This window comes from Oryctolagus cuniculus, chromosome 10, assembly GCF_051225735.1.
Source record: "Oryctolagus cuniculus isolate XC-2025 breed Fujian yellow rabbit chromosome 10, ASM5122573v1, whole genome shotgun sequence".
In the NCBI taxonomy this organism is placed as follows: domain Eukaryota; kingdom Metazoa; phylum Chordata; class Mammalia; order Lagomorpha; family Leporidae; genus Oryctolagus; species Oryctolagus cuniculus.
Window position 1 is genome coordinate 115,652,316 of NC_142876.1, and position 14,126 is coordinate 115,666,441.

At 50.5% G+C, this 14,126-nt stretch overlaps 1 protein-coding gene across 2 annotated transcripts in view; it reads left to right on the forward strand.

Moving 5' to 3' along the window:
* The window catches only part of LOC100359295 (uncharacterized protein C3orf20), a 76,496-nt gene extending 64,013 nt beyond the window's left edge, over positions 1–12,483 (forward strand). For both annotated transcript variants that reach the window (XM_089306587.1, XM_089306586.1), the window contains 4 exons: positions 3,919–4,222; positions 6,045–6,152; positions 7,246–7,388; positions 10,778–12,483. In XM_089306587.1, coding sequence (XP_089162713.1) covers positions 3,919–4,222; positions 6,045–6,152; positions 7,246–7,388; positions 10,778–10,850 — 628 coding nt within the window. In that variant the 3' untranslated portion in view covers positions 10,851–12,483. The remainder of the gene's footprint in view (positions 1–3,918; positions 4,223–6,044; positions 6,153–7,245; positions 7,389–10,777) is intronic.
* Positions 12,484–14,126: the final 1,643 nt, after the last annotated feature.

Sequence of the window (14,126 nt, forward strand, 5' to 3'; positions counted from 1 at the left end):
TCTGGTTCTAATTCAGCTTCTTGTTAATGCATCCTGAGAGGCAGCAGATGATGGCTCAAGTACTTAGGTCCCTGCCATCCTTGTGGGGGACTCAGATGGAGTCCCAGGCCCCTGGCTTTGACCAGGCCCAGTCCTGGCTATTACAAGCATCTGGAGAGTAAACCAGTGGATGGAAGATATCTCTCTCTTGCTCTGCTTTCAAATTTTTTTTTTTTTAAATCAGAGGGAAGTTAGTTAGAAAGGAGGTTTATATCAGCTGACAGTTTTGGAGGTTCACAGTGATGTTACCAAGAAACTGGGAGAGATGTGCAACAACTCTGTTTCTTCTTTTTTTTTACAGGCAGAGTTAGTGAGAGACAGAGAGAAAGGGAATATATATGTGTGTATATATATATATATTTTTTTTTTAATTTGACAGGTAGAGTTGTAGACAGTGAGAGACAGAGAGAAAGGTCTTCCTTCCGTTGGTTCACCCCCCAAATGGCCGCCACAGCCGGCGCTTCCTTCCTCCCTCCTTCCCTCCTTCTTTCCTTCCCTCCCTCCTTCCTTCCTCCCTTCCCTCCCTCCCTCCCTCCTTCCTCCCTCCCTCCTTCCCTCCCTTCCCTCCCCCCTTCCTCCCTTCCTTCCCTCCCTCCCTCCTTCCTCCCTTCTCTCCCTTCCCTCCCTCCTTCCTCCCTCCCCTCCCTCCCTCCTTCCCTCCTTTCCCTCCCTCCTTCCTCCCTTCCCTCCCTCCTTCCTCCCTTCCCTCCCTCCTTCCCTCCCTCCTTCCTCCCTTCCCTCCCTCCTTCCTTCCCTCCCTTCCCTCCCTCCTTCCTCCCTTTCCTCCCTCCCTCCTTCCCTCCCTTCCCTCCCTCCTTCCTCCCTTCCCTCCCCCTTCCTTCCTTCCCTCCCTCCCTCCTTCCTCCCTCCTTCCTTCCTCCCTTCCTTCCTTCCCTTCCTCCTTCCTCCCTTCCCTCCTTCCCTCCCTCCTTCGTCCCTTCCTTCCTTCCCTCCCTCCTTCCTCCCTTCCTTCCTTCCCTCCCTCCTTCCTCCCTTCCTTCCTTCCCTCTCTCCTTCCTTCCTTCCCTCCCTCCTTCCTCCCTCCCTCCTTCCTTCCTTCCCTCCTTCATTCTTCTCTTTTTCTCTTTCTCTCTTTTGTTCTTTCGTTCTTTCTTTTGTAAAGATTTTATTTATTTATTTGAGAGGTAGAATTACAGACAGTGAGTGGGAAACACAGAGGGAAAACTTCCATCTGCTGGTTCACTCCCCAGATCGCCACAACAGCTGGAGCTGAGCAGATCCAAAGCCAGAAGCCAGGCAGAACCTTTTTCCGGGTCTCCTACATGGGTGCAGGGGCCCAAGGACTTGCGTTATCTTCTCTTGCTTCCGAGGCCATAGCAGAGCTGGATCAAAGGAGGAGCAGCTGTGACCCCAACTGGCGCCCATTATGGGATGCAGAATATTAACCTACTGTGCCACAGAGCCGGGCCCTCAGGCATTTTCAAAACATGATCTGAAACCTGATATCCAGATTCTCCATTATATGTGGGAGCCTTTCAAAGCTGTTCGTTTTCCATGCATCTCTTTCTCCAGTCCCTTTCTTTCCAGTCTTTTTGGCCTGATTTTATGTTCCCATATGTTAACCGTTACACAGGAGGCTGTGTCTAATATTTTTGCTTTGAAATGTTTTCAAGAAGTGCTTTCTAGTGGTTGTTTCAGCCACGAGCAAGTCCCAAGGCAGGCAAAAAAATGTCAAATCCCTGAACAGATCCCTCAGGGAAGCTCCATACAGATTGAACTCACATATGCACAGCTCCATTACAGCAATGTCCGTATTGACTGCTCTGGTACCAACAAGTTATGCCTGGAACATGGGCTGACATTCCCATGGAAGCCACTTAAGTAGTGAGCAAGGAGTAGGAAGAGAGTGAGTTACGGTGCCACTCTGCCTTCTTACCAAAATTGATCAGCATTATTATTAATAAGTCATGCCCTTGTTGTTGTAAGTTATTTTATCAGATTCGAGAGCACCAGTGAAGTTGGTTCTGACAGTTTTGGCAAGTATGATCATTGCTAGTAGAAGGATGGAATTTTGGAGTTCACTCCTTCTGCCATTTTTAGTAGCTTTACTCTTCCATATCCTTTTATGTCCTGTTTCTTTATAGTTTATTGAAAAATTATAGAATTATATATAAAATTATAAATTTTCTAATTTTTATTTATTTATTTATTTATTTTTGACAGGCAGAGTGGACAGTGAGAGAGAGAGAGAGACAGAGAGAAAGGTCTTCCTTTGCCATTGGTTCACCCTCCAATGGCCGCCGTGGCCAGTGAATCGCGCTGATCCGAAGCCAGGAGCCAGGTGCTTCTCCTGGTCTCCCATGGGGTGCAGGGCCCAAGCACTTGGGCCATCCTCCACTGCACTCCCGGGCCATAGCAGAGAGCTGGCCTGGAAGAGGGGCAACCGGGACAGAATCTGGCACCCCGACTGGGACTAGAACCTGGTGTGCCGGTGCCGCAAGGCGGAGGATTAGCCTATTGAGCCACGGCACCGGCCTCTAATTTATTTTCTATGATTTATACAGTAGCTACTTATCTGTATTAAGAATTTCATATGTTTCCACATTTGCTATTTGTTTTGTATTTTCACTTGAAGTGGTATTGCCCCTTCTCAGGGATTTTTGTGTTCTTTTTCTCTATTGTATAATTCAGTTTATCAGTTTTTCTTCTATTGTTATATCTTGACTTTTGAGTCATATTATAAAAGTTCTAATCTAACATTATAGAATAATTCTCCTATGTTTTCTTATTGAACTTTTATGGCTTAATTTTCCCAAGCTTAAGGTTTTAATCATTTTGAATTTATTTATATAAGTCATGATCAAAAATTTCCAACCTTTTCCCCATCAGATGTGCAGGTTCTTGAATAAGATAGATTCATCAGTTTATTTATTAAGTACTTATTAGTATTTTTAAAGACATTTATTTATTTGAAAGGCAGAGTTACAGAGAGACAGAGACACAAAAGAGGTCTTCCATCCAATGGTTCGGTTCACTCCCCAGATGGCCACAATGGCTGAAACTGTGCCAATCCAAAGGTAGGAACCAGGAGTTTCTTCTGAGTCTCCCACGCAGGTGTAGGGGCCCAAGGACTTACGCCATCTTCTGTTGCTTTCCAGACTACAGCAGAGAGCTGGGTTGGAAGCAGAGCAGCTGGGACTCAAACCAGCACCCATAAAGGATGCTGGCACTGCAGGCAGTGGCTTTACCCACTATTCCACAGTGCCGACCACAAGTACTTATTAGTATTATTAGTATTAAACAATTCCTGAAAGACTCAGTTGCAAATTATTTGCATTTTTTGTTCTTGTTTTAGGATAACTGGGTTGGTAATCCTAGCCCTTGCACTTGATTACTGCATGATCATCCCGCTTCTCTGGCAGTAGCCCTCTGTTTTCTGATCTATAAATGTCAAAAGCAGTTTATACCCTACCTATTCCAAAGGAATATACAGAATTGATCAAGCCAGTGTGTATTCCAAGGGCTATGGACGCGATAATATGTTACATATAATAATGAAGAAAGTAAAATCATAGCAGCACTTTATATTGTGCTTACTCCTATCTAACTACAGCCTCACAGCCCTTGTATGTGGATAGCAGAGACTTGCCGATCAATGAGATAGGACGTGAGTGTGGCAGAAAGGAGTGAAAGGTGACTCCAAAGTGTTTGTTGACTGAGTGCACAGATGAATGAGTAACTTGTCATTCCCATCTTGCACCTGAAGCCCAGAGAGATTAGCAGAGCACTCAGGGAGGCGCTGCATGCTGGGAGTGGAGACCAGACTAAACTCTGCCTGTGGCGCGTCCTGGAATTCTGAGGGCAGCGGCCTGCACACTGCCCACTGACAGCCCCTGCCCAATGTGCTCCTCCTCGCAGAGGGAAGACCAAGGAAGTGCGCACTTCCACCAGGTGGGTGGCCTCACCCTCAGACTGCCCGCTGGTGCTGCGGAAGCTCCTGCGCAAAGAAGACGCCCGGGCTGGCTGCAAGTGCATAGCAAAGGTGCCCCTGGTGTCTGACTTGGAGCTGGAGCGATTCCTGTCTGTGCCCCGAGACCCCAGCCAAGTATTAGTGATTGGGATCCTCTCAAACCAGAACCCCAGCAGCACAGCACAGCTCAAATGGCTTCTGGACACACTGTACAGACACCAGCAGCGGGGCCGTGCCTCACCCTGTCTCCAGGTAGGTCTGGACCCAGTGAGGAGGCTCCAAAGGCCAAGGATAGGAAGGTGCCTTTTATTAAGCCCCTCATGTTGCTGGATTTGGCTGAGAGGCCACCCTCTTTCCATTTCTTTTCCCCTTTGGACTTTGCACATACTCCCCCCAAAGTTTCTGCAGTATTTTTCCTCTCTTCTCTTTTCTCATTCATTCCCTGTCCCAGCATAAGTGTCAGCACACCTATACAGATACCTCATATGAGCCTGAGACAAAGGATCTTGTGCCTGCTGCCTCCTGGAGCTCAGAGAGGGCATTTCAAGATGTGTGGGCTTCTGGCAGGTGTTGAGTATCCCTGGAAGAGGCTGTGGCCTGTGTTAAGGATAGACAAGGAAGATGAAATATTGGAGGCCTCAATTCACTGGGGCTGATGTTCTCAAGGGAGTCTTAGGGCCCACAGAACCCATTTCTACCTATTGACGTCATTCCTCAGTCTCAGTCATCTTCTAAGTTTGCAGTCATTTCCAGCAGTGTTAGCACAGGCTAAGGGCCAGTCCTAACCAAGGCACACTGGCACACAGGATGCCAAGTGAACTGGATGTCTATATGATAACTCTTTTCAGGCCTTTTTTGCCTTTGTGTAGTCTAATCCATTGTGTTTGCCTAGGGCCCATTTGTAGCTCCTGAGGTCTGAGTTTTCAGGTATGCCCTGGGAGTGTGTTTGCATGGACACCTTCTCCATCCCTTCCTCAGAGTATCACTTCCTTGACCTCTACATGCCCACCCTTGTGCCCACACTCTAGCCAGTGCCTGGAGCTCAGTTTTTGAATCTCTTCTGGCCCTGTCTCATTCCAAAATGGCACAAAGTTAGCCATGAGCCTTTTGCCTAGTCCCTTACATCAAAGCCACAGTTGTTTTCTGGAATCAGCTTCCCACTGTTGCCAATTCAGTGACCATTCATTGAACACCTGCCCTGTGTTCATCTGTTTAAGGACACAGATAATCCCTGCCTGGTGGGAACTGAGGTAATTTTAGCTTATCTTGGAGCTATGCATTGTTCACTCTAATCATTACTGTGCAGAAATAACCCAGTTCTGAGCAGCATGAATGGGGACAGAGTCTGGCCCAAGGTGGTTGAAGCCCAAGAAAGAGTGAGCAGCAGGTTGTGAGGACAGACAGTGAGGGTGGTGTCAGATTTCGCCAAGGGCCTGGGTTCTACCATTAAGACATCATTGGAAAATGCAGAACCATTCCCTGGTAGCAAGATCCTGAGGGGTTATGGGTTTCATAGTTCAAACTGAAAGATCAGTGTGATGGGAAGGTAGCTGGAGATACTTGGAAACAAAAGGCAGATTAAGCCAGAAGATGAGACATTAGCCATATTAATGGGCCCAGAGCATCCAGAAGGGGACAGAGGAAGGAGGCCAGATTTGCTCTGATAGCCCTTACCATGAGGGGTGGGTTCTGTTCAGATGCTCACACTGGATTTAGTGACTAGGAAGGTCCAGATGCCAGCTAGCCATGGACTCCTTTATGGGAAGACGTTTCCATCTTTGAAACTCTGAAGGACTTATCCCAGGGCAAGCACGAGGAACTGTCACATTCTGTGAACCCCACAGAACCAGGATAGTGAGTGTCACGTGGGGGAGCCATCATCTGGGCACCAGCCTTCCTCCTGGGATGGCTCTAAGCTGAGCCACGGGACGTCCTCTGGGGCTCGTGCTGGGAGGTGTGTGTGCAGGACCTGAAGGGCCCGTGAGCAGGAGTGGGATGGGGAGATGTCCCAGCCCAGCCAAGAACGCAGTCACCCAAGTGCATGCTCATGACTGCCACACTGGTGTCTTGGCAGTGCCGGCATGACCCCTACCGCCTGCTGCAGTATGACCTGGACAGCCCCCTGCAAAAGGTCCCGCCCCTGCTGGTGAAGAAGCATGCTGTGGTGCAGGGCATGGTTTTGGTGAGTCGGGGCCCTGTGGGGACACACCACCCAAGTGCCTGCCACTGTCTCAGCAGGCCTCGCCCCTGCAGGACACAGATGTGGGAGGAAGGAGAGGGGAGCGAGCACCCTGCAGGAGTCTCTCCCCCACCAGGCTGAGGCACAGAGAGCAGAAGAACAGAGTCACCCAGCTGCTAGCCCAGCGGGAGCCCACACATCCCTGTCCCAGGAGACTGAAGAGACAGCTGATGCTTAACCCATTCATTCAAATTCTCATGTTTGTTTTAAAATCACTTTGTACTGCAAAGAATGTATTGGAAAGGTGGATTATTATATAAAACTTGAAAAATTCTATGTAGAAAATAATGACACCGTTGTATCATCTAGTCTCATCTATTAATCTAACAATCATGAACAAACGTCCTAGGCACCCACTGGTCCACGCCAGCCTTCTGTATGTACACTTGGAATCCTGGTTGGTAAATTAAAATCATGTGAGCATTTCTCCCACCCCCCACTAGTATATAACACCTAACTTTAACTACCATAAAGCCCATCATTTCCTTTCTCTTTTCTCACTGCTCTTGTTAAACATTGAAGTTATGTCCCTTTGGAGGGGGCAGTACATGACGAACTTACTGTGATGAATATCCTTGCACAGAAATATTTGAAGAAGTATAAGAGCCCTCCCCTCAAAGGGCCCCCATACCACGGGATGAACTGAACACTGCATCCAGATAAGTGGGTGGGGTCACAGCAGGCAGTCAGCAGCAGGCAGGTGGGCGGGAGCTCTCTGAACAGGGAAGATACCCTTCTGGGCCCAGCAGTGTGGAAGGGTCTAGATGTGAGATGGCATTGGAACATGTTGGCCCAACGGGGAACAAAGTCCAGGCCAGTGGGGCTGCCCTCTGGTCTGGGGGCCTAGGTGAGAGACCAGGCTCAGGCACACCTGCCTGGGTGGCTTAGCGAGGGCAGTCCCCCTTCCCCAGCCACCAAAGACCAACATGCTCACCCAGGCCTGCGAGGAGAGTGGCATTGTCCTCCAGAGATAAAGAACTCAGCTGTCCTTCAGTCCATGTTGCAAAGCTAATGTGCTTCTCCTGTCTGTGCACAGATGTTTTCTGGGGGGAAGCTCCTCTTCGGGGGCCATGTGTTCAATGGATATGGCCTGAGCAAGCAGAATCTGCTCAAACAGATCACCCGCACACAACAGGATGGCAAGATGGGCTACTTCCTCCCAGACAACTACAAATTCAGGTGAGACAGGAGAGGCCGAATGAAAGGCAGGCACAGGGAAGGGCTGGGTGGACAGCAGACTCCAGCTGTGGGATGGGCCCTGTGGGGGTAGCAGGTGGACAAAGGCATGAAGTGAGCAGGGAGCAGAGCTGGGGAGCCAAGCCTCCACGTGCTGCACCTGTGGGAAGAGCTGCAGCAAGAGAACACAGCAGGTGGCCCAGGAGGAGGGGAGCAGGCAGTGGCCAGGAGAGCATGAAGCCAAATTGTGGGTTTCTTTGGGACACAAGTTTGGACAAAGAGCTGTCTTGGATAAAGGGAGCTGGGAACATTACCACCATGCCAGGGTCTGCTGGGAAATTGAGAAGAGATGGGATGTGTGGGCAGGAACCTAAGCTGTACTTCAGCCCCACCTTCTATGCACTTCTGTGCCTGCTTACGCCAGGTGTGCCAGTTGAACCACATGGTCAGGGTCATTCATGGCATGAACTCAGGCCCTGGGAAAGGACTTGCTGCTTTGAGTCTGCCCTCGATTTCTGAGCTCAGGCTTTTTGACCAAGTGATGTGAACCTATTGAGCACCTCCTGGGCCCAATCCTAGTGAGGTGATCATAGGTCTCTGCACTCAAGGAGCCCAGAGCTCCTGATACTTTTCCTGTGCTCTGTGAACTGTGGAGTACAGTACAGACTGGAATGAGACCCATAAAAGATGGGCTGGCGCCGTGGCTCAATAGGCTAATCCTCCGCCTTGCGGCGCCGGCACACTGGGTTCTAGTCCCAGTCAGGGTGCCGGATTCTGTCCCGGTTGCCCCTCTTCCAGGCCAACTCTCTGCTAAAGCCCGGGAGTGCAGTGGAGGATGGCCCAAGTGCTTGGGCCCTGCACCCCATGGGAGACCAGGAGAAGCACCTGGCTCCTGCCATCCGATCAGCGTGATGCACCGACTGCAGCGCGCTGGCCGCGGCGGCCATTGGAGGGTGACCCAACGGCAAAGGAAGACCTTTCTCTCTGTCTCTCTCTCTCTCTCTCACTGTCCACTCTGCCTGTCAAAAAAAAAAAAAGAAAAGAAAAGAAATAAAGAAAAAAAGAAAGACGGTGTGGTGCGGGAGAGCCTGTGTGCTTTCCCAAAGGCTTTGTGAGCTGAATCTTATGTAGCCAAAAGCAAAGGCTTTACATACTCTCTAGCATTCTGCAAATCGGAGGGGAAGCTCTTCACCACAGCCCCTACCACACTGTCTCTAGCTGTCAGCGTCTGCAGGAGGGGCCTTGTCCTGGGCAATGTGTCCACGCCCAGCCCAGCCCAGCCCAGCCCGGTCACTGCAGTGCCACACCAGGTCTGTGGTGCAGGGATGGCATGTCTCCTCCCAGCTTCTCAGCCCTCCTGCAGATGCACGCTCCTCAGGAGCAGGGCTAGGATGGGTCAGGAACATAGTGGGCATTAGTAATATGATCGAAAGGCAGGCAGTGAGGGAATGAGACAGTCTTGTCTCTGACACTGAGCTATGTGACCCTGAACACGCCCCCTCACCTCTCTGGGCTTCCCGCCTTTGTCGGTGAAATGGGGACAAAAGATTTTCCTGTGCTCCCTGCATCGCAGTTCCCTCCAGGAACATGGACACATAAAGAGTAAACTACTGCAGAGCGTGGGGCACAGTGCAGATGCAGGAGGGGGCTTGCTAAGAATTCACTAGTGCCACCGCCGCAAGCGCTGTGTTCTGAAAGTTTGTGTCCCTCACGGTGCGTGAGTTGACATCCTCACTGCCAAGCTGGCGATAGAGGAGATGGGCCTTTGGGAGGGATTAGGTCATGAGGGTGGAGCCATCGTCAATGGGATTAGTGCCCTGATGAGAGAGGCCCCAGAGAGCAGGACTGTGACTATGAACCTGGAAGATTGCCCTCTCCAGATACCCAGTCTGCCGGCACCCTGCTGATGGACTCCCCAACTGCCAACACTAAGAAACGTGAGGTCAGCATAAGCTACAGTCTATGATATTTTGTTGTAGCAGCCCAAAAAGTTGGGACATAAGCTACCCCTAGCTAAGAGGCTCAGACACAGCTCTGAGGCCGGAAATCTGAGAGGAACTTTGGGGCAGGGTCATGGTCCCTGTAAAGGTGTGTGTCCCAGGGCTCTTTGGGTTTCTGGTAGCTCCTTGGCTTGAGCTCAATGCCAGTCTTCCTGTGGTATCTCCCTGCATGAGTGTCTCTGTCCACCTTTCCCTAAAAATACCATGCTAGTAGATTGCATTAGAGGCTAGCCCCATTCCAGTATGACCTCATCTTAATAAATTACACGGCCAATAACTCTGAAATCATGTGTCGTTCTGGGGTCCTGAGGGTAAGAACTTCACCATTGGACTTGGAGGGCCAGCCCACAACTGGATTCGTGATGACGTAACTCCCTAACCTCTTGTTCTCTCTCCTTTGCTCAATTTCCCCAGCCCTTGCACCCCAGCTTGGGCATTTCCCGCTGTCAGTGTTGGGCGTACAGGTGTAGCTGGCACAGGAGTGAGGACCAATCCATCCTTGGTGAGAAGCCAGGGAAGCTGAGCTCCTGTGGGTCCCTAGGTCCCCAGGGTGGTCAGACTCTCCCTTCCCTGTCCTGTGCTCTGGAGGATGAGTTCTGTGTACTTGGCTGTTGACCAGCCTACTGCACGGGAGCCCTTGTGATTCTGCCTCTGCTGAGCAGTGCCTTCCCTACTCTGCCTCCCCTGCAGTCCTTCAGCTTCTGTCCTGAGCCCGCAGAATTCTGGGTCAGCCAAAAGAGCTATGTCAGACGATTTTGAAGCAAGTTTCTCCTCATTGGTCATGGGAGAGGAGATGGTGAAGGAATCCACTTCCGAAGTGGAGAAAAAGTAGGTTGTCACTGGGCTGGGTTGGGCAGAGTGGGCATGACTCACAGCAGGGCTCTACCATAGGTCACCAAGGTGCCCACAGGTCTATGTGGCCCTGAGCATGCCACTTCTGCATGGAGTGTGGGTCACTGCCTGTCATTTGGCTGGTATCAACATGGTTTTACTTGGGCATCCAGTCTGCCCTAGAGCTGTTGGCAGTTGTCTGGGGGAAGAGGATTGTCAAAATTGAAGACTTTTGTCAATTTTGTAGCAAAACCCCACAGCCCACACCCATCTACCTGAGAAAAGTAGATTGCCCTCCTGATGTCTCCCTGCAAGAAACTTACTGGCCCAGGTGTTTGGCATGGACACATGTTACTCTAGAATATAAAAAAGCAAATCATGAGACTGTTGAAAGGTCAAAGGTGCCACTGGACCCCCAAGTTGGAGCCCAGACAGCCTCATCTGTGGAAAGGAGAGGGACATGGCCACTTGGGCCCTGGCCAGGCCAGGGCTCCAGACTTTCTTGAGACCAGCTCTTCTGACACATACCCCAGCACATGCTTTTCTCTGTTTGATATTTAGGATGAAACAGCTTGATATGGCATTACATCCTATCAGCAAACTCAGAAGGGGCAGTAAGAAGTATAACGTGTAGAAGAAATAGACCTGCAAGAAGTAACGGCAGCGCTGGTGACCGCCAATGCCCTCCTCCCCTACGCCCAGCCCAGCCTCGGCTCCCCAGTCTCCCACCCTCCTCCTCTGAGTCTTGACCTCGGTGTAATAAACCAGCAAGATGCCTCCAGCGTCTGGGTGAGGCTGTGGTTGGCTGGGACAGGGCTGACTTGGTCTGGCTCCTTCAGGGCCATTGGCCCCCAACAGCCCTCTGCCAGGCTAAGCCCTTGGTTTCTCAACCCATAGCTTCCTCTGTGGACAGTTAGCCCAAGACCTCCCACTCCCCAAGGAACAAGCATCCCACTCTAAGGGGCCAAGATCAGTGACGTGTGACCCCAGGGAGAGCCTCCAATGGGACTAAACTGTGCCCTCCTATACCCTTCACTGGGTAGCGAAGGACTCAGATTCCAGTCCAGGTGGAAAAGAGGATGAGAGAGAACAGGGAGACAAGGGAGGCACAGAGAAGCAGAAGAGATGGAGAGACTGAGAGGAGAGAGAGAGAGCTGAGGGGGAAATGGAGGAGATCAAGGAGGGAGGGGGAGATGAAGGAAGAAACAAGGAGAGTGAACTGGAGAATAGAGATGGTGGGCAGATCAGTGACGTCACCCAGGGCCCTCTGTGGAACCTGGAAGCAGACCCCACAAGTCCTGGGCAGGCCCAGCAGCTGTGCTCGGGTGGATGAGTCACCCCTGCCCTGACCAGTCAGGCCCCTCTGGTGTACTCACTTGTCCTGCTGGCATCTGAGAGGGGCAGCTGGCGCATTAGCCTTGAGCCAGCAGCTCTGGCCTTGCTTGTCTAGGGGCTCCTGCGATCCATTCCCCAGGAGCAGAGTGAGGTCTCTGAGGATGTGATTTGTTCTCCAAGCCCCAGTGGAGAGTTGGGGCCTGTCCATCAGGCTATCTAAGGTCTTGATGTTTGTGAGGGTCCTGGGGATCTAAGAGCCTGCCCTGCTCCCCTGCCAAGCACAAGGCCTGACAAGGGTCAGAAGATGAGGGAAGAACACTAGAACACTCCTCCTTGTCCTCGCAGGCAGGCCCCCTCAGCCGCTCAGGCAGGGCCTGGTAAAGGTAGGAGTAGAGGCCTTGTCTGAGGCCTGAGCCTGAAATGCAGCCTTGGGGCCCATGGACTCAGCCATTCTCCCATGGGTGCAGCCGTGAGTCTACATGTGCACTTCCGCTGTGTGTGCCGACCTCATACCCCTGTCTCCGAAGGGCTGGCCCTGGCCCTAACCTAGTGCTTGCCACACCTAGGGGCAAATCTGAGCCACCTGTGAGCAGGGATGCCTCCTGCTGGGGCAACTGCCCAGGAATGTGTGGCGCTACAGACTTAGGTTGTCCCCTGGAAGGAGGGAAGAAAGGGGAAGCCCCATCTCCACAGAAACATGAGAAGGGGGTAAGGCTTCATCCCTCAGCAGTGCCCCCCCACAACTAGGCCTGAGGGGAGGGCACTGGATTATCTGAGGATGTCCTAAGTTCTCATCACACTAGAGTATCTGGATTTTTCTACAAGCTCCTCCTCTCCCTCTGACCCCCCCACCCACCACCACCACCGGTCATCTTTGGAGGCAAGGAGGCAAAGGCTTTCTACAGCACAAGATACAGCCTGCTTGAAGTGAATGCTCTAGAGATGTAAACACACGGCACTGAGTGCTGTTGCTTCTTCAGGTATGGCCCTTGCAGTTACCATTAGTCAATTGCAGCTCTTGAAACTCAGATGTCTTCATCTCAGCACAAAGATCCAGGCAGCCACTGCCAGTTCACTACTATTCTTTGCCATCTTGGGGTAGCCCTTTCCTCTTGTCCAGACTCAGTTTTTAGCAAGACTTCTTAGAGGAAATGAGGGTGGCTTTAGTGTCAGAGCCTTAAGCACAGGCCTTGCTTCATGTTCTCTGAGCCAGCAGTAAAGTTAGTGGCAACTGATTTCCTACCAGGTGCTCAGTCTGTAGGAGAGACTTTGGGTGGTCAGTAGCCTCGACTGCCTCTGGGAAGTGGGCACTGTAACTCCTCGTTTCACTGAGCACTGCATAGAAAGCCTTGGATAGGGGGACATAGCTATGATTAGGCTGTATGTAAGAAAATTAAAAATGAGAAAGTGTTTAGTGTGATGGTGAAGAAGCCTGCATCCTGCATTAGAATGCCTGGATTCAATGACCATGTCTGAGTCCAGGTTCCCACTAATGTAAACCTGGGAGACACAATTGATGATACACATATTTGGGTTCTTGCCACCCACTTGGAGGCCTGGATTGAGTGCCTTGATTTTGACTCTGGCCTCAGCAAGCCCAGTTTTTGTGGGCATTTGGGTAGTGAAGCAGTAGATGGAAGGTTTCCCAATATCTCCTTCCCTGCCTCTCAATTAAATAAATAAATATTTGTTTAAAGAGGAATAATATAAAAGAAATACCTATTTAATTTGCATAATGGCTCTATATTTTGTTGCTGTATTCACTAATTTCTAGCTCTCTCTGGTTTTCATCAGAAATACTTTAGGTAAAGGTTGCCATGTAATTCATGACTGCTGTGAGCAAGCTCAGCTGTAAGCTAGGACAGACTGCTGGGTGCATGAAATCCATGGCATTGGGACTGGGAGATTCATAGTTGCTCTCCTCTGGGTTATCCTGCATATGAAACAGAGTCTAGACAGGTGCTTGAAATTCTCAAGAAGGAAAAAAGAAGCAGAACTCAGTAGATCTTGGAGCAAGCAGAGACATAGCCAGCACACAGAGAACTGAGTTTAACTCCATGCCATGCAGAGGCATCACAGGGGACTGGAACCACCTGTCCTGCCCTGTAGTTCACTTTGCTCCTCCACCAGGGAGATTTGCTATGGTACAGTGGGTCCTGTTGAGATCACAGACCCATCAAGAAGCATCAAAAGGACCATGACGGTGACCCAGTGACCTCACTTCTGGAAAGGACGCCCAAGAGGTCAGATTCAAAGTGGGAGGGTACCTGAGTAAGATCCACCTGTGAGAGCAAACTTCAAGATGCTTACAGTCACTTTATTCCCAATAGGGAAATGATGCAGACAACCAGCAGTCGAGGAGGTGCTCAGCACTGTGTGCTACTTTGACAAACGGTTAGGCAACTGCTAAAAATAAGCGAGCAGCTCAGTTTTAGAAAGACTCAATGAAAAGAAAAATAAAACCAAATGATGCGTACATGTTGATTGGCCATTCCATGAAAACTCATGCAGATAACAAACTGGAAATAGCAATAGAAAGCCTTTTCTCTCTCTCTCTCTCTCTCTCTCTTTTTTT